Source organism: Pleurodeles waltl, chromosome 6, assembly GCF_031143425.1.
Source record: "Pleurodeles waltl isolate 20211129_DDA chromosome 6, aPleWal1.hap1.20221129, whole genome shotgun sequence".
Classification (NCBI taxonomy): Eukaryota; Metazoa; Chordata; class Amphibia; order Caudata; family Salamandridae; genus Pleurodeles; species Pleurodeles waltl.
In genome coordinates this window covers 1555711173-1555735267 of record NC_090445.1, presented here as the reverse complement: position 1 = coordinate 1555735267, position 24095 = coordinate 1555711173, and the positions used below count along the sequence as shown (strand labels likewise).

The following is a 24095-nucleotide window of genomic DNA, read 5'->3' as shown; positions in this document are numbered from 1 at the left end:
CCCCTGCATGCTGCCAGGTAGCCTTGGTCGGCTCCACTTCCTTCGTCAGCATCTTGTGCACTGGATATGACGTTGCAGGTGCTATAAAGTTGCCTTTTGGGCCATTGCACCCATACTATATGGGACACGGTTGCTGCCACAGGTCTCAGAGTAGGCCCGGGCCATTGACAACCCCTCGTTCCAGGCCACCATTATACGACTGCGTGTTGGAGGATCACTTGACACTTTTCTGTGAGGAGGTTACGGCTCTCTTGGCCAAAGGAGCCATAGAGAGGGTCTCTGTGCCAGAAGTAGGTTGCTATTCCCACTACTTTCTGGTACCCATTAAGGACAAGGGTCTCCGCCCTATCCTAGACCTTCAGTCCCTCCATCTCTTCCTCAAGAAGAAGTTCAAGGTGCTCGCTCTAGCTCATGCTTTATCTGCACTGGACCCAGGAGACTGGATGGTATCATTGGACTTGCAGGACGCTTGTTTTCATATGCCTGTCATGCCTGCCCACAGATGTTTCTTGCGGTTCACGGTGGGTCAAGAGCACTTTCAGTTCACCGTGCTCCCCTTTGGTCTTACCAGCACTCCTCGGGTGTTCCCATAGGCTAACACAGAGAGTAGTGGTTGGAGTTTGTGGAATTCAGAACACTTCCCAGTGGACCCCGAGGAAACAAGCAGACAAGAGGATGGATGGAGAATGCCCTTACCCCATGATACCCAGAAGACAGGAGTACCTACACAAGGGACCCGGATGCAGAGAGGAGAAGGGACTCTGTGAAGTCAGTCTCGGATTGTCCAGCTACTGTCACGTCCCGTGGACCAGGCCGGTGGAACACAGGGACGGATTCCGGACTTGGAGAACCTGCAAAAGGAGAGGACAGAGTCCAACACCCTTGGAGATGCCCAGGTGGTGCAGGTGGCAATGTCCGCCCTACTGAAGGTGAAGTTCCTGCAAGTTGGTTCGGAAGAAGTCCAGCTGTGGGGTCCAGGAGATGCAGAAGATCCCAGGAGTCACCTATAAGCTGTCCCTCGATGGTTGCCAGATTGCAGGAGGGTCAGTGACCAGCCAGGTCGCTAACAAGCATTGGCAAATGCAAACAGGAGCTGAAGAAGAGTTTGAAAAGTTTTGGGGATGAGCAAGGTCCAGGAGACTCTACCCTGGACGGGGTCTCGGGGCTGGCCCTCAGCATGCAGGAAGACCAGCAGAAGTCGATGGAGCCCCCAGGAGTGACTAACAGGCGATGGACACACGGAGTCACAAAGAGGCCTCACCAGCACCACAAAACAGAAGTCCCACGTCACAGGAGCTGCAGGACAAGGGCTGATCTTCACATTGCAGAGTGCTGGAGGCCAGGGCTTCTTGGTGCCTGAAGATCTCCTGGAGGTAGGTTCAACAAGCCTTGACAAGTGCGACCGTTGTGATGCACAGGTGTTCCAGTCCAGTGGCAGGAGCAGGGGCCCACAGTCTCCCAAGTTGCTTAGAAGACAAGCAGGACCCAGAGGAGGCCACAGACTCACAACCTGTGAAGCAGGATCTTCAAATGTCTGTGGACAGCAGACCCCACCAGCCGGTCGACGTTGTCTTGAGGTGCCTACAGATGCATGGGAGTGATTCCTTCACTCCAAGGGCGATTCCTTTGTGCTTCCTGGTGCAAACAGAGTCCATATGACCCTGGGGAATGCACAGCCTTTGATGTTGCAGAATTCACGCAGGATCTGGTGAAACAAAGTTGCAATGGGAGCCTTCTCACTAGGAGCAGATGTGTTTCGGTTACAAAGCAGACCTGCAACGGTTCCAGGAGCAGACGATATCTGTAGGAAGCTGACCTGGTGTGTGGTGGGTACCTATGGTTCTTACACCTTATACCAGGTACAGGGTTCTCCTATTAGCAGAGTGTAGTCAGTGTTTAGGAGCCAGGCTCTCTAGAGGTACCTGTGGATGAGCAGCCAAGGTTTATCTAGGAGACATTCAAAGCTCATGCAATACCACTGTAGTCACGCAGCACTTAGACACATGAAAGAAACCACACAGTGTTACAAAAATAAAGGTACTTTATTTTAGTGGCACAGTACCAAAATTGCTAAAAGGCAATAGTCTCTTAGGAGGTAAGTAAACACACTAAATAGGTACACTTGTAATCAGAAATAGGCATAGGAAAGGTTAGAAAACAGTGCAAATGTAGATAACCAGTAGTGACCCTAGGGGGAGGGAGCCCAAACCATATAAAAAAACATGGAATGCTAACCCAGGACTCACACCTAGGAAAGTGGAATGTGTAGGGGGAACCTGGGAGTACTAGAAAACCACAGAGGTAAGTAACACAGTATCCCCCAGCGACCAGGAAAGCAAGAGTAAATCACAGGAATTTCCCCAAACCACCAAAAAAGGAAGGAAAAGAAGACACCAAGAGAAGATTGCAAGAAACCAGCGGTGGATTCCTGGAGCAGAAGACCTGTGGAGAGAGTGGACCAAGTCCAAAAGTCACAGTGGAGTCTAGGAGGAGTAGAAGGTACTAGCCACCCAGCTGTACTTGCAGAGTTGGTCGACTGTGAGGAAGAACAGGTCAGCACTGCAGCCCTGGAGCTGGAGAAGAGTTCCTGATTGATTCAGAAGATGTCCCACGCTGGAGTGAAGATTACAGATAGGTGTTGGTGCAGGAATTCCACCAACAAGTCTTGGCAAAGTCAAACTTGTGGTTTGTTGAAAAATTGTTTCTGCTGGGGACCAGCAAGGCCCAGGAGGACTCAACCTAGGAGAGGGAGTCACAGTGGACCCTCAGCAACACAGATGACCCACAGGAGCGGAGGCAGCACCCACAGGAGTACCACAAGACGAGGACACAGAAGTTGCAGAAGGAGCCCACGCAGCACTACAGGAAGGGATCCCAAGCCGCAGGAGAACCACGCCGAGGGCTGTGCATCACAGAAAGGAGTGCTCGGGACTGGAGCTACACGTTGCCCGAAGATCCCCTGGAAGAGATGCAATCAAGCCTTGGCAGCTGCAAGAGACTCAGTGGACGGGGGTACTGTCCTGCGTGGAAAAGCAGTGGCTTACCGCCACCAAAGTTGGACAGCTGGCAGAGAGGACCAAGAGGACTGCTCCGGACCACCAACCGTGATGCAGGATCCACACAGCTCAGGATGAGAGGAGATCAACGCAGCCGGTCGTCGTTGCAGCAGGTGCCTGCGGAAGCAGGGGAGTAACTCCTTCACTCCAAGAGAGATTCCTTCTTTTTATTGTGCAGGCAGCAGAGTTGTTTTCTTCTGGGGATGCGCAGCCAGGGAAATGTTGCAAAACTGGCAGGAGCCATGGAAACAAAGTTGCAGAAGTCTTCTTCGTGGATTGCAGCGTTGCTAGTTCTGGAGTGTCCAGTTGCAGTTCCAGTGGCCAAAAGACGAAGTGGAGGTTGCAGAGGAGTCCTGCTGGAATCTTGCAAGCCGAATCCGAGGACTCACCCAAGAGAGAGACCCTAAATAGCCCTTAAAGGGGGACTGGTAACCTAGCCAGGTAAGCACCTATTAGGGGGAGGCTCTGACATCACCTGCCTGGCCACTCAGATGCTCCCAGAGTTCCCTCTCAGCCTTGGAAACAAAATGGCAGAACCGAGGGACCCTCTGAAGGAGCTCTGAGCACCACCCCTGGGGTGGTGATGGACAGGGGAGTGGGCACTCCACTGTCCAGTTTCGCACCAGAGCAGGGGGGATTCCCTGAACTGGTGTGGACTAGTTTATGCACAGAGGGCACCAAATGTGCCCTTCATAGCATACCGGTGGCTTGGGGAGGCTACCCCTCCCAAGCCATGTAACACCTATTTCCAAAGGGAGAGGGTGTTGCCTCCCTCTCCCAAAGGAATTCCTTTGTTCTGCCTTCCTGGGTTGGAGCTATTCAAGCTGCAGGAGGGCATTAGCCTGTCTGTAGGATGGCAGCAGCGCGGGCTGCCCGGGAAAACCCTTCAAACTGGTAGGAGCAAAGCTAGGGGTCCACTAAGGAGCCCCCGGAGTGCATGGAATCATAGAACTAATACTGGCAACAGTACTGGGGTATGATTGTGCTATGTTTGATACTAAACCTGCTCAGGTTCGGAATTACCATTGTATAGCTGGACATAGTTAGTGACCTATGTCCAGTACATGGGTAAAATGGCTTCTCTGCACTCACAAAGTACAGGAAATTGAAGCTGGAGTTTGTGGGGGCACCTCTGCTCTTGCAGGGATGCCCTCACACACACGTACCTGCACCCTGCCCTCTGGGGTAGGGGGCTGCCACAGGGAGACTTACAGTGACCTGGTGCAATGACCTGTAGTGAAAGGGTGCATACACCTGTTCACGCAGGCTTGCAGTGGCAGGCCTGCAGACACAGTGGGCTCCCATGAGTTGCACAATACATGCTGCAGCTCACTGGAGACCCCTGGTGTACCAATGTCCTGGGTTCCCAAGTACTTACACGGGTACACCAGTATGACAATTGTGGGTGTAAAAAGTTTAACAGCAACCAAAATTAGGGGAGAGAGTACAGTCACTGGGGTCCTGGTTAGCAGGATCCCAATCAACTGCAGTTTAAACACACTGACATCGGGCAAAAAGTGGGGGTAACTATTCCAGAAAGATGGCACTTTTCTACATTCAGGTAATGATACTGGTGTGTCATCTCCTATCCTGGATTTCCTTGAGAATGATTCTGAGGCTGCTAGTCCTCATGGCCTCCTGCATCCTGTTGGTGACCCATGCCAGATGGTATATGTGGGCTCCGCAGTGAGACCTTAAGTTCCAGTGGGCGCATCAGGGGAATTTTTCCAACGTGGTGCAGATGAGGGCTCTGTGCAAGATCTGCAGTAGTGGCTAATGAACTGCAGTTGGGTCAGAGGCACATCCCTCTCCCTTCCCCTACCAGATCTGACAGCGGTGTCAGATGCATCACTCCTGGGATGAGGCAGCCACCTGGGAGAGGCGGCAATCAAAGGCATCTGGTCTCTGTCAGAGTCCAGACTCCATATTACCTTTTGGAGCTCCGGGCGATCACACTGGCATTGAAAGCATTTCTTCCCCCTCTCAGAGGGAAAGTAGTGCAGGTGTCCAAGGACAACACCACCTCCATGTGGTACTGCAACAAACAGAGTGGGGTAAGGTCATCGACCCTTTGTCAGGAGGCTCTTCACCTGTGGACATAGCTGGAACATCAGGGCATTTCCCTGGTAGTTTAACACCTGGCGGGCTGTCTGAACGCCAGAGCTGACAAACTCAGCCGACAATGGCTGATCGATCACGAATGGCATCTGCATCTGGAGGTCGTCCAAAGTCTCTTTTAGCACTGGGGAGAATCTTGGTTATATCTGTTTGCCTCCCAGAGAACGTGCATTGTCAGCAGTTTTGCACATTGGAGACACTTTTCATCTCGAGTGGAGCTCGGGCCTCTTGTACACCTTTCCGCCCATACCACTTCTGCCCAGAGTTCTCAAGAAGATCAAGAACAACCAGGCTCAAGTAATTCTTGTGCACCCAGACTAAGCGCGAAGGGTTTGGTATCCCGAGCTATTGAGCATGGCCATCGATCCCTCAATCAGACTGCCCCTTCAGGAGGATCTTCTGTTGCAGCAACAGGGGAAGGATCTCCACCCAAACATGTCCAGTCCCTGCTTTCTTTCGTGGAGATTGAGCAGCAGCAGTTGACAGCTTTTGACCTTCCGCCCAAAGTCTGTAACTTTATCTTGCCAGCCAGGATTCCCTCCACCAGAACAGTATACCTCTGTCGTTGGAACAAATTTGTACAAACAAGTCTGTTCCCCCTTCTATCCCTTCTTTTCAAGGTCTTCTTTCCTTCTTTGGCCCAGTAGGTTTCTGCTTTGGACACCCTCAAATGTAATCCCTGCTTTTTTTAGATAAACCAATCAACCCTCTTTATTCAAGTCTCCTAATATTAGTAGGTTACTTAAGGGCCTTACACACATTTCCTCCTTCCCTATTCAACATGCCCCAATGGGATTTGAATGTGGTACTGACATTCCTGGTATGTGCGTTACCTCTTCTTGCAGGATGAGTGAGCTAGAGGCATTGTCATCTAAGCAGCCACACCACACCATCTACCCTGACAAAGTGGTGCTTCGCACTAGAGCCTCATTCCTTTCTAAGGTGGTTATGCTCTTTCATGTAGGCCAATCCATCACCTTGCCTACTTTTTATGCACCCTCACATACCTCTAAGGGAGAGGAGAGGCTCCATCGTCTGGACCCAAAAAGAGTGTTGGCGTTCTACCTTGATCATATCAGAGTTCCTGCTGGATGATTAACTCTTTATTGGTTGTGTGGGGGCACAGAAAGGCAAGGCAGTGCAGAAAAGATCCATCTCCAGATGGTTTGTTCTGTGCATTACAGTGTGCTACGCATTGGCTAAAAGCAACCCTCGAGAGCTTGCACACTCTCTCTACCAGAGTGACAGCTGCAACCACTGTGTTAGCACGCCGAGTTCCAGTCCTGTACATCTGTCAGGCAGCAATGTGTGCATCCCTGCACACGCTCACCAAACACTACTACCTGGACAATCATGTCCAAAGTGATAGGTACTTTGCCCATTCGGTCCTACAGGACTTTCTCATATGAGCTTGGTTCGCAGACCCACCTCAGGGGATAATATTGCTTGGTTATCTATTCTTAGGTAGGGAATCTGCAACTAGAAGACACTATCAGATGAACAAGTTACTTACCTTCGGTAATGCCTTTTCTGGTAGAGGCATATTCTAGTTGCAAATTCCTTACTGACCCACCCATCCTCCCCGCTCTGCAAACTGATTTCTAGGGATAGGGACTTCCTTTCAGGGTCTTAGTTTTGACGCACCACTGGTCAGTGTTCTTTATGGCTCAGCTCTGTGCTTCTGGCGTGGAAAGTCGTGAAAAGAAACTGACATCAGTGCGCCGTGGTAGTGCCTGTATAGGACGCACAGCATCATATCCTGTGCGCACAACGCCGATGAGGGACGCAGAGCTCACCAACGCCACCTGACGGCACACAGTGGTACTGCTCGATAAAAATCTCCGGATCCAGACTGACAACTGGGGAAATTCTAAGGTAAGGAATCTGCAATTACAATAAGGTAAGGCGGTACCGAAGGTAAGTAACTTGTTCAACAGGGCCAATCTATTGTGAGGGTTGTGGGAAGATCAGTTGGTTTTACACAAAATTTATTGTGGTTTTTCAGCTTTGATTAGGACTGGCCGATCAGTCATATATTTGGAATGGATGGTGCAGTAACATGTTCAGCATTTCTTTTTGAGATGCCGCCTCAATTCATCATGTCATCAGAATTGTCCCTGATAGATCCATATAATAGAGTGAGTATGTCATGGAAAGCCTATATTCTATTTTCCCTAATCAACTAACCTTCAGCTCTGCTGCTGGTTCCCTCCAGCCCCTATTTGGTATTGTCCATTGCCAAGGCTGTCTTATTTCAGCTTCCTAACTAGCTTGCACGGTTTGTAATTCCCCTCTTTGGCCAGTGTGTGCAGAACCAAAGTCCTGTCTCTGAACTTGTGCAAAAATCAGAGCCTGTTCTGCAGGATGTGCATAGACCAGGTTCTGCTCCACAGAGTGTACAGAGGTGAGATCACACACTCCTCTATTCCTCGTGTCGCATAGAGACCAGAGCCTTCCCCTTAGCTTATGTGGAGACCAACAGCCTCCTGCACATGCTGTGGAGAGATTTAGGCCCAAGGCCTGCTCCAGAAAGTGTATAGAGACCCATAGTCTTCCTCACTGCGTGAACATCCAGTGTCAGCATCACAACTCTGTCGGAGACCCAGGGTCTGTCCAAAGGGTTTGTGGAGACCCAAAGCCTGCCTCAAAGGCTGTGTGGAGACCGAGGAACTGCTTTTCACGGCATTAGGAGGCATAAAGCCTTTTCCTCAGCTGCAGTTTCTTCTCAAAGGTGGGGGAGCATCGCCCCCCATCCGGTGCAAGCCACGCAGGCAAAAATAAACTGGCAATGAAAAGATTTCAGCACCTTTTTTATTTTACCAATCTGCACAGTGGGCAGTGCACACTGCAACAGTCCAGAGACATGATGGGCCTGTCAGCAGCAGAGAACAGAAGCAGGGCTAACTGGACGCTCCATTGGGCGCATTCACACAATATGGAATGATGTACCCAATTGTTAAAGGTTCCAGTGATCCAAACACAGTACATTGTGCTCTTTCACAATCATATTGATTTATAACTCTGTCCCATACTATTTGACCAGAGAATTCTCTCTCCACTGCAGACACCAGCATTATGGGACAGAGTTGTTAATCAATTTGATCATGAAGCAGCGCAATATACTTAAGCCAGGAGCCCTGATAAAGTTCAAACAAGTTGAGCGAAACATGTTGGCTGTTTTGGTGCTGTGTTGATTGAATAAAGGAATTGTGTCTTTCCGCGGATGGCAATAGCACCACTCAGTGGCTGGTGCTGTGGAAAGAGTGCACCAACTTATAATCAATGGATCTTGGAAGGAGTTGTCCACCATTGTTGGAGTGTTTGGTCCAAAGTGCGCATGTCACTGTTGCCAGCAGTTTTGCGCTGGCCAAAGTGACGTGCACTTAAAAGCTCTCCACCAAGACCAAGCACAGGCCTCCATGCCTGAAGGTGCGTCCGGCCGGCCCGCTGCATCCAATCCAGGTACTTCTCTCATGCTGGTTAACAGCACTAGAGTGTCTGGATTGGTTAGGTGAGCGCTTCCTCTATCGGACAGCAGAAGAACACCAAGGGGGGCACACAGCTTGTGGCTAAGTGTTGTTTATTTCAAATGCGTAATGCATGTCAGTGTGTTTGTAATGAATGTATGTGTAATAGTTGGTTTTATTTTGTAGCTAGTGTTAGTGTTTATTTGGGTTTTCGGAGGAAGGTTTTATTTATTTATTTATATTTTGGAGAAAGTGGTGGGGCACTTCACTCGCCCCACCCCTTTCAAAGGGTACCAGCCACCCCTGGTTTTCACTAAGGTGCTCTTCGGGGTTTAAAGGAATCCAGTGCCTGCAGAGGGTCATGTCCTCGCATGTGGAACACAGCCTGCTTCTCTGGATGTGCTGCAAACCATAATCTGTTCTTCAGAATATGCAAACACATCTCCTGCTCCACAAATTGTGTATGCTATGTAAATGGCTGGTACATAGAATCGAAACACATTTAGATACCTATAATGCAGTAACATATCACCAAAGCATTTTCCATGTTGTGTACTGCTTCATGAAATGTAGAACGCCAGCTCCTACTTTACAGTTGCATTTGCAAACTCCATCTATTCATGCTGTGGTTGTGTGTTTTTTCTGCAGAACTGTTGGACCCTGTTGAATTAGGTGAGACGGCCCACAAAAAGACTGGAACCACAGTGCCGGAGTCTATCCATTCATTTAGTAAGTCTGTTTTTTGTCATGTTAGCAAAGGTAATTGTATGGTAAAAGCATCTTGATTGGATGAGGAGGCTTCACAGGTGGAAGGTGGTGACTGGGGGAGTTAAACATGCAACTGAGAGGGGTTTCACTGGAGAGATGGCTAAATCAGGAGGCGAGGCAAGTTAGGCAGAAGATGGAAAGAAGAGATAAAGAAGTCAGATAGGCGGGGTCACACAAGTCTCTGAGATGAATAAGGAATAAGTAGTTCCTGGTAACGAAACACTTCAAAGATGTTCTAGCAAAATCAGTGGGGTCAGTGGATATGAAAGTGCTGTAGGCCCATGCTATGATATTTTGTAGGTAGGGGCCCCGTACAGTTCTACGGCCAGTCTCGCTCCTATGGAATATGTGGAGTTTGTTGCCATTACAGATACGGCTAATGCATTTTATGGCAGTTTGGGAAAGGCTGAAAGACCATTCTGTCTTCTGGTCTGTGTGTCTTGCTGTAGTTCTATTTCAGATCAGAGTACCTGTAATTGTATAAGATTCGACTGTCTACTTTTTCAAATGCCTCAAGTTGTAGGATGGGATTAGTAATTAGAAGAGAAGGCGGTTTCTGCACCTGCTTCTCTTTCTTCCAACTCTTAGTCAGCCTAATGCTTAGCTTTCCCTGGCGGGCCGTTGTGTATCCCCGTGGTTCCTCTGTGTGTCCCTGGGTTCTACCCTGGTGCTGTCTTCCTGTCTCCATGTCTCCCCGCTATGCTAAAGTCTGTTAGTCATGTCTGGCTTAATGGCGTCGACCTTGTCCTGCACATTAGCACTCTCTCTCTCTCTCCCCCTCCACTTCTCTCTCTCTCTCCAATATATTTTTCTTGATCTCTCTCTCTCTCCAATATATTTTTCTTGATCTCTCTCTCTCTCCAATATATTTTTCTTTATCTCTCTCCAATATATTTTTCTTTTTCTCCCTTTATCTCTTCCGTTCTCATCTCCATCACCGGTTCCTTCCGTCTCCGTCTTCTGCCCGACATCTCTGTTGCGTGCCTCTCCACGATGCCCTCTAATGCATAACGTGTTTCTTTCTCTCCATCTCCCGCCTTCTTCCTCTAGCCTGCCGGGCTCTTGTTCGCTCGCTCTCTCTCTGCCACTTATAGATTCGGCCCGTTGCGGAATGCTGTCTCTCTCTCGCCCTCTGATGCTGTCTCCATATGTGTGCCTTTTCTGTCTGTTCTCTCAGCTTCCTTTCCTCCGGCACAGTGTCTCCCCAGTGCGCAGTGTCTCTGTGTTTGCCCTGCCACATCTCGCTTGAAACATTCTTATGTTGGCTCCCTTTCTCCTTCCCCTTACAGTCGGGGATGGGACGGTGCAGCCGGAAGCGCTCAATAAGAAAGCAATTCAGATCATCAACCGAGTCCGAGACAAACTCACGGGTGAGTAAAGCTTGCACTTCTGTTACTATATGAGTAGCCTCTAGTGGGCCAGGCGAGTGACTGCAGAATGCACCCTCTTCAGTTCTTATCAGTTAACTCTAGCAAGGTTCGCTGTCACATTCAGAGATGCTCCAGTCCATGGTTCACTGGCATTACATGGCCAGTGGTTTGTGCATAATGCAGGCCTCCTTTTAAGGGCCCTTTCTACTTGCTTTGTTCCCCAGTCCTGACCAGTCAGTGCTCCTTTCTTCTGTACCCATGCCATTTAGTGGTTCTATGATAGTGGCATTCTATCCATGTACACTAGCGGCTCTTTTGCAGCAGTTTCTGACTTCGCATTTGTGCCTTGCTCTTTTTGCAGTTGTGTTGTCTATTGCTATGATCAGTCACATTCCGTTTGCAAAATCCTTTGATCTTGTATAACTGGATAGTTTTGTGATCTGCTGTTATGACTGTAACATTCAATTTGCTTAGTTTTGTTTTATGGTATTGCATTTGCTCACATTCGGTTCACATGTTTTGTCTCCTTTTCAAAGTTATTGATTGCATTATGTTTGGCTATGTTTGTGATCTGTCGTCATAGTTCATTACTTTGCTTGTCAATAGTGTAGTGTGCTGCTGATCCCGTGGTATAGTTACAACTGGGGAGGTCTCTTGTTTTCTCACTGTTGTGTGTATACTTTCCATTTAAAAGGCCGAGATTTTTCTCACGATGAAACTCTGGATGTTCCTACACAAGTGGAGCTGCTCATTAAGCAAGCCACCTCTCATGAGAACCTGTGCCAGTGCTACATTGGTTGGTAAGTGAGTTATTTTTAATCTTTTAGTTGTCTATGCATGTCTTCCACTTGTCCGTTGTGTATTGACTCTAGGTGGTGATCCATTCCCTTCCTTGCCCTACCTTAGTGATGGGTTGTGCACCTCACTGAATGCAAACCTTATTCTGGTGTCCATGCTCCCTTAGGTAGTACAAGTAGCTGTCATGGTAATCTCTTCAGTCGCTGTAACTCAAGGTTTGGACACAAAGTTTTAAGACTAGACTTGTTTTAGCCATATACTAGTAGTGTTCCCTGGAGTTCTCTATTTGCACTTGTAATTTCGGTTTGCTGAATTGTTTTTTCTAGCAGGTTTTCCATCCAGAAATGCACATCCTGGTTAAAACAAACACACCTATAAGTCTCCTGCAGATGCATGTTTACCCTGCTGATTTATGTGTCCAGAAGCATCAGGACCTTTTTCAGAAGAGGCTAAAGCCGATTCAGAGATGTCCTGTGCTGTTTAAAAACATTTGCTTTCAGGTTTTAAACAATGTAGGGAATCTCAGCCTCGGCTTCGGTCTGTAACCTCTATTGAATATACATTGTAGGGGCTGATGAGCAGGTTGTTCCTGTCATGTCATTGGAGTAGGTGATGTGTTGTGGGCCCGAAGTTGCCATGAGGCCATGTTTTATACAGGGAAACTATTTTTTGATAAAGAGGACTGAAAGCGTGGCAGCATCAGTTTGGGTAACCATGACAACCAGACTTTTGAGGGCATCGCACCCTTTTTGTCCATGAAAGGGTGAAGCTGTCCTGTGAAAGCAGTTACTGCGCACTTTGTTTTAAGATCCTAGCTACAATTCTGTGTTAAAGAAGGTTCTTTACCAGTCTATACTCTACAACACACACACAGCCCAGGCACACCTCTTTAGATTTCTAAAATTCTTTCACCTAATGTCTCAAATTTTTGTTGCGCTTTAGAAATTATTATGACAATTAGTGCACTCTGATGGAGTCGAATTCCAAAATTCATGTGGTTGTGTGTTTTGAAGAAAAGCAACTGAACTTTCAGCCTAGTGTATGGTCCCCGCAGGCTCCACCCACATCCGGCTTCTTCAGTGTTCTGCATGTGGTGGCTTTTTTGTTAGAGTAATCCCATTGGAAATACATATCCGCTGTAAGGAATTTAGATAAGCTGTGTACCTTTTATCTGATAGAGACCTCTAGCTGCAGATTCCTTATCTTAGAATTCCCTGGCATCAACTTCGAATCTGGAATTTTTCTGCTGAGCAGTACCCTGTGCGCCATCTGGTGGCGTTGTCCGCGTCATTGGCACTGTCTGTGACATCACGGCCTTCTATATAGGCACCACACCAGCGCGCGTACATCAGTTCTTTTCCTTCCACGCCGGTTAAGCGCAGATCCGGAAAGAGCTTACCCTTTTTTTCGACGTTTTTGTCGAGGATTTTTCAATTGTCTGAGCGATGTCTTTGGGAAAGACTGGATTTAAACCGTGTGGTGCATGTCATCACACTGTGTCGGTTACGGATCCACACCAGGTGTGTCTCTGGTGCCTTGAGAAAGACCACAATTCGAAGTTGTGTTCCGACTGTCAGGCTATGGCTCCGAAGACCTTGAGAGAGAGATCTCTCAAACCTCTAGTGGCTCGGCAGTCGTCTTCGGTTAGCGCGACTCAGAGGGCGTCACGGTCCTGCTCTAGGAGGAGGTTGCGGCACCGCTCCAGGAGCCCCAAGTCATCATCCTCGCAGTCAAGGTCTTCGGGGCATTCAGGTAAGAGCCCCAAAAAGAAGAAGTCCAAGCGGACTTTGACTTTGCCATGCCCGGTGGCTGACGAGGAGTCTATGGAACATCGACGTTCCGGGCGACGCTCCACAGAGCCGTCGCCAGGGCCGATTCCGCGTCTTCCCCCCCTCTCAGGAAACTGGAGAGACCCCCGCTCAAATTAAATAATTTTACAAGGCTATGTGCCTTGTTTGTGAGCGGGCTGCACCCTCGGGTGGGTCTTTGGGCCCTGCGGGGTCAGCAGGGGCCCCATTGGATTCGCCATTGGTGGATTTGGCCTCTGCGCCGTTGGGGACCCCGGGATCCGATAGCGGATCCGGACCGGCGCCGGTTTCTCACAGTCAACCTCCTCCAGGCCCAACGTCGACGCTCCCTCCACCACCAGCACCCACTGGTGGTGGTAGCCCCATCTTCATTCTGGATGATCCAGAGCCGGAACAACGTCGTATGACACCGATTCCAACAGCGCTCATTAGGTCCAGATCAGTGCCTGAGGCTTATTCATAACAGCCAGGCACAGGAGAGGAGTGGGAGGGGTCTGAGGACCCTTTAGAATATGGATTGGAGCATGAACAGGACTGGTATGAGGATATAGGGGAAGCCAGTGGACTGGATACTTCTTCAGATGCTGGCATGCTCTCTTTTGCATCTTATGCCATGGTGGGGCAGCTGAGGTCATGGACCTAGACTTGCCTACGGTGCCAGTCAGGAATAATCTCCTGACGGGTGTTTCAGCCATTGGTTGCTACATCGGAGCCGATGTTACCCTTCAATGAAGCCCTCTCAGATGTCCTTCTGGGAACATAGTTCAAACCCAGCATAGGGGCTCCTGGTAATAGGGCAAGCAGCCGCCGCCATAGACCAGCTCCAAATGACGCTAGATTCCTCACCCAACACCCCACTACGGAGAGCTTGATGGTCCAAGCCTCCACTTCCCATGGTGCCTTCCCTTCCGCCCCTCCGGATAGGGAATACAAGAGGGTGGAACAACTTGGAAAGAAGTGGTTTTCTTCCTCCAGCCTGGCATTGAGGTCAGTAAACACCTCCTACTATTGGGCCATTTTCCCCATACTTTATGGGATACAGTGGCACAAGTGCTGCCCCATGTCCCAAAGGTCAACCGGGACACTCTCACCCAGGCTGTCAAGGATGGGAGAGATGCAGCCAAGTTTACCATCAGGTGTGGCTTGGACCGCCTGGCTACGTTCTACTGGCTTTTCGGGGATTGTCGAGTTGAGTTTGATGGATATACCTTTTGATAGCTCTCGCCTTTTCGGTGAGAAGGCAGACTCTGCACTTGAGAGGTTCAAGGATTCTTGAGCTACGGCCAGATCCTTGGGCCTTTCAGCGTCTGCTCATCAGCAGTCTGTTTATCGTCCCTTTCAAGGCTTCGGAAAGGGGCGCAGTACCACGCCAGCCACAGGTTAGACACCGTCCTCCGGCTTTACAGCATCCCGTGCAAGTACGAAGTTGTGGTACTGTCAGACCCAGAGGGTCTGGCCAGAGGTCGGCCACCACCCAGCCCCCCTCTTCCGCGGGCACCCAAGCCCTCCTAGTATGGTTCTGCAAGACCATGTCTGTCCAGTTGGAGGGAGGATTCAATTTCATCTCCCTCACTGGCGGTCCTAAAATCGGACAAATGGGTCTTGCAGATCATACAGAAGGGGTATTCCCTCCCCTTCCATTCTTTCCCTCCCTTTATCCATCCAGTAAAAGACATCTCTAGACATCTGCCAGGCGGCAATGTGGGCTTCCTTGCACACGTTCGCAAGACACTACTGCATGGATAGCCAGGTGAGAAGAGAGGGACATTTTGCTCGCTCGGTCCTACAGGACTTCCTTGTGTAAAGTATATCTTTGCAGCCCACTGCCAGGAGGATATAGCTTGGGTATCTATTCTAATCTGGTAGAGACTATCTAGCTGCAGATTCCTTACACCCACCCAGGCCTCCTCGCTCTGCGGATATATACTGTGTTTTTTCAGATTTTTACCCTTTCTCCAGGGCATGTCGTTTTGCTCAGACAATCAGAAAAAAGTTGGTTCTTCCATGACTCTGCGCTTCTGGCATTGGAAGTTGTGGAAAAGAACTGACTAAAGCGTGCTGGGGTGGTGCCTATATAGGAGGCCGTGACTTCACAGACTGCTCCAACGACGCCACATAGGGCCAGACAAATCACGTGGATCCGAAAGACGCCACCCTACGGCGCAAGCAGGGTACTGCTCAGCAGAAAAATTCCAGATTCGAAGCTGACGCCAGGTAATTCTAAAGTAAGGAATCTGCAGATAGATAGTCTCTACCAGATAGATTACTGAAGGTAAGTAACTTGTTCATTAGCTGTCCAGAAGCTCTGTGTATTTAGAACTGTGTTTGCAACACATCAGGGCTGAGCCTAGTGTCTGGCTTTTCAGAGGTACACTGAAGCTTAAGAATATAAATCTCACCTTGTGAAGCTCTCATCTAGCTGCTTCTTCACTGGCTGGGTCATCGAAGGAGTCTTAACTGGCTCAAACTAGTGCTGCTTGTTTTCATGTGTAGGGTTGATGCATTTTTAAGGATTATCCTGCCAAGCCACTGTCACAAAATGATCAAATTTTTGCACATACCTTCAATCCAAGTCAAGCCAGTTTAACATTAAGGAGTGTCAGGGTTACAGTTTATTGCTGATTTAGTTGTATACAAACTCCCTGCAATAGTTATATTGGTTTCTGCACGCTGTATGACTGTTTGTTTTGAATGGTTCGGTTGAACAAGCTATTGATTACCTGTTTTTCTCCTTTTCCTCAGGTGTCCTTTCTGGTAGCTGTGGTATGGCAGTCTCCGGAGGCATTTACATGTTCTTTGCTCCTGATCTAGAACGTGTATCGCAGTGCCAGCCTGCAAGCCACAGTGGGACTGTGAGCAAAGACATAGACATGAATGTACTTTGCCAAGTGCTTAGGAACGTGTCTGGCAATGTATACGTTCTGATGTCAGAACCTAGCCCATGGTGGCAGTGACCATACAAGGACACAACATCCTGACTGGGGCTCATATAAGTTACAACAAAAGTCCACTTAATGATATACTTGTCAAGGCAAATCAAATGTAAAAACATGTACAGCAGAAAAAGTCTAATGTTTTCGTGGATGTTGCAACTCAAGTGAAGATGGCAGGCTGTCAGTGTGCAGCAAGAAGTGAGGATTACAGAGGAATTTAGTCTTGAGGAACTGGTTTGGAGAGCCCTGTTTTCATGTGGTTCAGCAGGCCATAAATATTCGAGTCTTCTCAAATATAAACATGTATGTTCTTTGTACTAAGAAATGTTTCCTCTGTTGCCTAGCTTTTCTGGGGTCTTTGCTACATAGTCAGCAGGGTCTTAGTTCCATGGTGCAAGTAGAAAAGGAGGGCACTTTTATTGTGCGTGTTTATTGCACGTGTGCTGGGCTCATTGTAATAGGTAATTATGTGAAAGGCATCACATAACATCACATCATCAGGAGTGTGTCCTGCATATTACATCTGTTATTCTGACATTTCCTTGAGTGGTAGTCTGAGGATTATTTGAACTTTGGTGTGTAATTGAAGTCATATCCTGGCTACAATGATAAGGGGGCTGCTTGGGTTGCCTACAAGTGCCCTATCGAGTGGCTCTTTTTGGTAACGTCCAGCATCAGGTTTCAAGGTTCCCCATTGCCACTGTCCCAGAATTACAGAACAACATGATTGCCAACTGCTGGCAATGTGTAATGAAGTAAATAAAATGCAGATGAATGGGTGCCAATCAGATGCTGTATCTGTGAGAAATGTACTGTGTGCAAGGTGGCCACAACTGTATTTAAAGCTGTATGGTCTGCTAATAAACAGCACTAAACAAATGTCCATTTATTTATTCTTCTGTAAGGACATTCAGTTACTGTTTGATAAAGAGGGACTGATGCTTCATTGCCTGCCCTGTTCCTATGGGATCTCTCCAAGTTGAAAAAGAGCTTTGAAAAATTAAAAAAATCAAGATCTGATCTGGATTGTAAATTTGATAACTCTTCCAAGGCGAATGAGATCTACAGCTCCTCCTAAACATGTCATGCAGGTTCTATGTGTCTTATAACGACGATTGGCAGTGTGTTAAAAAAAAGAGTGTTTATTAATGTGTGCGAGACAAGCTCGTTGGTCTTGGCTTGGGTAGCAGTAGCCATCGGTTTGGCCGCTGAGTGAGGAGGCTGGATTAGTTGAGTGCACCGAGGAGGCGCCCCAGTCGTGTGTGTGTGCAGAGCAGCTCCTGGAGCCACAGGCAAAAAACTGCTTACCTTCCTCGCTGAGTTTGATGGGAGACCAAGAGAAGAAAGATTCTATACATTTATCAAGACTGTGGGAGTGTATTGTGAACAAAGGAAGCCCAGTTCAACTGAAGACAAAAAACAGGAAAACACCCAAGTGCAAGGTAAACGATACCCAGGCAGACTGGTGGAGCTGTCACCACTACCGCACCTTCGAGCAATACTCTGATTGAGGCGGCTGACGAGGAGGAGCTTAGCGGGGTCGGTGGTGCCCGGAGGAGCTCAGTGGAACCGTGGTGCATAGCGGAGCCTGCCTGCCCAAGGGCGGGCTTGAGTGTGGCCTGAGTGAACACGGCACAGGCAGCGTTCGACTGCCCCCTATCCTACTCCTGAGACCCGGCTAGGGGGGGGGGTTGCGGAGGTCACGGCAGCCACCTACTGAGGCAGGATTAAGGTGAGAAGAAAGAGTGAGGCACCGGTGTCGGTGAGTTTCCAGCAAGCTGCTTGTTGCGCAATTGATCTTGCTAAACCAGACACGCACCAGCCTCACTCCGGCCTCACCTATTGCTGTTACACCGCCTGGGTGCTAGGGTCACCATCTATATCGGGCCATTAGGCGGCCGCCATGCAGCCCACAAGCTTACAAACCTAAAACGATCTAACATTGCTCAAACTTGTCCAATTGTGCAAACTCCCTCGAACTCCATCTAGCTTGAGCTAAGCGATCAAGCAGCTTGAACTGCCCTCAAACCGCCAAGATGCTGAGACGCTGAACATTTTGGGATACACAGGGGTAGCTGACTGACACGGATGGCTACTGATTGCACTCATGTCCTACCCCAACCTACCCCAAACCTACCGCTTTCTACGCCAAATTCAACTGTTTGGCCTCACTGATGCAATAGTTTTGCCATCGGGAGAGCTTTGCAACACAGCATTTGGCATTGACACGGACTGTGCATTGCCTGCACCAGAAGCTGAAAAGGTCTAGAAGCTGGAAAACCTGGAACTGGCGTTAACTGGGGCGTAGAACTGGCGTTGGGAATTAGCATGCCCATGCCTCCCCCCGCGCATAGCGGAGCAGACCAATGCGGCAAGTGGCGGGGGTGTGGCGATGCTCATTTAGGTGCAAAGCTGCACTCAATCAGCAGCAGCACACGAGGTGATCACTGAGCTTGAAACTGGAGGCCGAGGTATAACAGATAAAGATTATATGCCCATTCACTCTACGAGCTCAACAAAGACAAAGTCCAAGACCAGCGTAAAGCCAATACCCTGAACACTTAAAGTTTATACAATTCTGTAAAACGCGACAAAACCCTCAGGTAACTTTACAAAAACTCTGGAGTAATCCAAAAAACTGCCTGAGGGTGAAACCTGAGATGCAAAGGTCACAAAGGGCACAGGTAAAACAGAAGAGTTGAAAGGAGCAAAGGGCCCTTAAAGTCTTTGGGGGTAACTGGAAGTTGGCACACATAATTTTTTCAGCATGCAGGGTTACCGGCAGGCTGAGGGGTCAGCTCATTGTTGCTCAGCAAACCTCAATAGTGCACAAGAACCCAAAGTACTTTGGCAAATCCAACATGTTTAAGACGAGTTAGGAAGGAAGATGAAGACGAAGGTGGCTTACCAGAGGGTTGGTACCATATGAGCTCCTCAAGACGTGCAAATACTCTGAGCTCTCTGATACTGGCCACTGAGCTCATAGAATGTATGGAGCCCAGAGATCTGAAGAGCAGGAAAGGAAATGTTAATGAGTTGATCTCGGAGGAAGGTTCCTAGGCCCAGAGGTATCATAAAGAACAGGAGATGGGTCTAAAGCAAATGGCTTCAAATGCCAGCCAAACAAGCATACACAATTACTTCACAAGGGCGAGGATTGGAGTAGCCGCAGTGGCAGAATCCATCAAATTCAATAAATGCAAAGACAACCAAGTCACATGGGCTGCTCCAGTCGCCTCAGTGCCGGTTTTCGATCCATCCATGAGGTCATTGCAAATGGAGCAAATGGAACAAGAACAACCATATGCCAGCTGTGTTTCTGGCTCAGACACCAGCCTCGATGCCTCAATAATTGGGGTGCTGATTGAGCTGGCAGACACTGCAACAGGAGAAAATAGGGGCTTGCATAATATGAATCAGGATGGACTCAGCATTGGCACTAATTCCAACAACAATACCAATAATAATACTAACACCAATGCAATGGGCTTTGGCTGCCAATTTGAAGCAACAAGAACAGTCCCAATATCCAAACAGTCAAACACGGGACAAGTAGTACCTTCAATTAACAACCAACTGCAAGTAGAGGCTGTGATCCACCAGTCTACAATATTTCGGCCTCAATCTTGATTAGTGGAACCGGTGGAGCCAGATACACAAGAGCCGCTTGATAATAGCCGGCCCAACCTGAGCCCCTCCCAGGGACAACAGGGGGATTGGCAGGGCCCCAATAATCCAACAGCCCAGGGAGGCAGGCCATGGCAGGAAACAAGCCTGGAAGAAGAAGGCAGAAATGACGTGCCCAGCGGAGGATACAGGAGAAGAAAACCTACCCAGCGAGGGGTGGTCCGACGCGGGTCGCTCAGCCTGCATTATAAACACCATCAATAGCTCCCTCTTCGCCACAGGTAAGGTTCTTACTTGGCAATCACACAAGATGGAGATTCACTTAGAACTAATCCATATGCTGGCACAGAGCGTACTTCAGTTAGACAAAAACTGAACTCCTTATTAGGGATGATAGAAAAGGGGGTCAACAGAAGCCCACATACTAATGGAGGAGAAGGGAGATATAATGATGAAATCATAGATAAACTATCAACATTGCCAGAGCTGATAACAAGCCTCTTTCAAGACTGTAAATCAGGGGGTGTAACCAACAGAAAAGCCAGCATTATGTCGCTAGGAGATAATATGCATGGTAGGGCTCCCATTGAGGCAACAGGTAAAGAAGAGCTGTCTACACTTATCTCCACAGGGGAAGAGGAGGGAAGCAGGGAGAAGGAATTAAGAAATAGCCCCCCATCTGCTGTATATCCACTCTCCCCAATGGTTACCGTGGCAAAAACAGCCCAGAAGGGCTAAACCCAGGGTTAGCGGTTAAGCCATCGTACAAACCTGACACTAGGAACAATTAACAAGAAGATAGAAGAGAATGAAAGAATCACTCATAGCCTCAAAACAAACTAATAGAATCAATATGGGAAAGCATCACATGCCACTGGCAACACTCTAGCGTCTCTGGTGCTCTACCCAATTTTCTAGCAGAGACTATGGTCTGCCCCCTCTTCTGTCATTGGCCTAAATACTAATAGCACCACGCTATATGGGGACGAACTTGCAGCTAATGTTGAGCACATATCCCAGTTAGCTTACAATAAGGTCACGCAGGCCAGCGATACAAAGATTAACTCTCAATTTGATAATATACTGCCAAGAGTTTCCACTGTTAACTCTGAGCATGCCTCTATAAACTCTTAGCAGGCTCCCCACAATAAGACAATAGACCTAGCAAGAATGAAGGTCCCTTCACAGGCCTAGGTGCCAGAGTTTGTGAAGGAACAAAAGTTAGAGGGGACCGAAGAGATGTTGAGTGGCCACGCCAAGATAGATGTTACAAGCTTTCAGCCGGGCCATGTGGAAAGGAGGTGCTCCACCGGGGGAATCTAGGAAGGGTGCCCCAAAATAATTCTAAGGCAAAAAAATGGGGATACACCCTTTAGACAATAATGTAATGGAGAAACTCCAACATGCCCCATAAATCGGGGGCTAGCCCACAGAGACATTATCTGAATCCATATGGTCAAAGGGGTTAGAACTCCATGGGAGGCAGAAGGAAAGTTTGCCAATATTAAAGCAAGGGTGGCAAAATGGAAGACTCCAAGAACACAAATCCTTACAAGAGGCAACCCCAGCCATGGATGGTTTAGGGATGGGCCAGGACCATGTATGGAGTAGGGAAAGAAGATGCCAGTATTCCAACACTCGTGGTTCTGAAGCACATTTGTAGCATAAGAAGGCACAAGAAAACTCTAATCAGTCAACAATAATTTTTACTTCAATTCATGTGTCTCAGGGGCCATGGGCTATACTAAATAGGTCAAACAACTTAAGACTACTTGTAGCCCTTACAATCACTTGAGAACCTTATGACTGAAGATTTACTAACAGTAAATTTTAACACTTATATATGGATCAGCCAGAATGAATCTACTCTGACTATATGGTCTACACAAAGTATTATTGATAGAATTTTTGAGCACAAGGGATTGCTGGAAAAATGGGGTATAAAAATCAGCAAACTAGCTATAGAACACTACCCCCAGGTTCTGGCTATTGGAAATCAATCAACACGCTCGTATAGGAAAACCTTTAGTGCCTTTGGAGGAACTCTGACAAAAAGCCACTATTGAAAGACAAAATCACTGTACAGCTGACTAGGAACATTGGAGAGCCTCAATTGGACGTTAGAAAAGATGATTGCGGTGAAACGAGGGGACGAGGATGGGAATGGCTCGCTACATCACTGGCTGTCAAAAGGGAAACGTATATTTAACCATAAAAGCCTCACTTTCAGAACACATAAAAGCCTTTTTCTCAGAACACAAAATAACAGGAGCAAAATAATTAGTTTGAATGTGTCAGGTCTGGCCTCCCTTATAGCCAGCCCCAGTATTGCAAGCTTTGTCAATGTGATAGACATTATGTGCTTGCAAGAAACTTGGGCAATGGAGCCATTAACTATATCGGGCTTTACAATAACCCAGTTGCCGGCACACGAAAAATAACTTATTTGGAAGACATATGGGAGGACTTGCAAAATATGTCAAGTTAGACTTAGCTGTCAAAGTGATAAGCTGGAGAAGTCGACAAGTGACCTACAGGTGATAACCATATACGGCTTAGCCTTTACAAAAAGATCCCTGTAACAGTCATAAATCTATATATAAATCCCAGCTGAGGTAACTAACAGGTAACTAACAGATGATGGTCAAATCAATTGTATCCTTGTTGAAGGAATTCTTATATGAGCACCCAGATCATATATGTGTGATTGCAGGAGATTTTAATATCCGCCATCTTGGTCGGGAGATAAGGCCCCACGGAGACCCAGCAAGATCAAATCTAGAATCTTTGTTCAAAGAACATGACCTGAAAACAACTAATTGTAGTAAAACAGCAGTGGGTATGACCATTCCTACATTTAGAAATAACTATACAATAGATTTAGGGCCTGATTCTAACTTTGGAGGACGGTGTTAAACCGTCCCAAAAGTGGCGGATATACCACCTACCGTATTACGAGTTCCATAGGATATAATGGACTCGTAATACGGTAGGTGGTATATCCGCCACTTTTGGGACGGTTTAACACCGTCCTCCAAAGTTAGAATCAGGCCCTATATCTTTCTAAGCTCAGCATTGATGTGCAGATGCGCAACTCACAAGGTGATCAATAGAACTGAAAGCGACCACAATCCAGTGGGCATAGAAATTGACCTGGGTGTGATGAGACATGAGCCCTACAAAACCAGTGGTAATAAATTAATATCTGGCCTTCGCACCGTGACAAAGCTAATTTAAATGGAGCATACCCTGCAAAGCAAAATATGAGGTCTGGAAACAGATTAATGGGCCAATAAACTATAAATCAGGGGAAATTGATAAATGTGGTCCTGTGCTTAAGGACCTGCATGCCTATCTGTCCACTAGAGAGCAGGTGGGCCCCACTGGGCGCAGAGGGCAATAGGGACACAGAAAACAAACTGCCAGCAACGGGTCATTAGCCAGAGAATGTATACAGATTAAAAGGAGATGCCGGCAAGCAGAAAGGAGCTACACGAGAAACAAAACCCCCACAACGGAAGCCAATAGAAGGCTTACAAGGTAAGAGTATAAGGGCGCAATATGGAAGGTAAAGCTAAAAGAGGCAGAAGAATGCTGGAATCGACTAATGGCATTACTGTGACTGAGAAAAAGCAAAGAATTCTGGGATTACGTTAACCACCTTCTACATTTGTTCACAACCACGGCCAATGTGATTTCGGCCAGGGAAAGGGAAAGGCACGTGGGGATTCTGTATGTGGATCAAAAGTATGCAAACACCCAGGGTAGTACTGGTGGGCATCTCGAGGTTGAGCCTGCAAACGATACGGTAAATATCGTCCCCATTAAAGCAGTGCAAGAGGTCCTTGGTAGTATCAGGCGCAACGGAGCACCTGACCCCAACGGTCTCCCAGGGAGCACATTTAGAGATGATCAGAGGTTTTGGGCTGAACCGATGACCGCCCTATTTAATGACTGTCTACACTACTCGGTGGTCCCAGAGGCCTGGAAAGGCTCAATAATACATCCCATTTAAAAAAAAAAGTAGACAACACCAGGTCGGAGAACTATAGGCTGGTAGCCTTACTGGATGTAGACGGCAAAGCCTTCGCAAGGGTATTGCTCCAAGAACTCGAAAGCTGGATAGTAGAAAATGACATTTTACCCCTAT

The 24095-nt window shown here is 47.9% G+C and overlaps 1 protein-coding gene across 2 annotated transcripts in view; it reads left to right on the top strand.

The window, feature by feature from the left end:
- Positions 1-17197, top strand: part of MTOR (mechanistic target of rapamycin kinase) — a 1113749-nt gene extending 1096552 nt beyond the window's left edge. For both annotated transcript variants that reach the window (XM_069241238.1, XM_069241237.1), the window contains 4 exons: positions 9290-9370; positions 10699-10779; positions 11474-11579; positions 16128-17197. In XM_069241238.1, coding sequence (XP_069097339.1) covers positions 9290-9370; positions 10699-10779; positions 11474-11579; positions 16128-16143 — 284 coding nt within the window. In that variant the 3' untranslated portion in view covers positions 16144-17197. The remainder of the gene's footprint in view (positions 1-9289; positions 9371-10698; positions 10780-11473; positions 11580-16127) is intronic.
- Positions 17198-24095: the final 6898 nt, after the last annotated feature.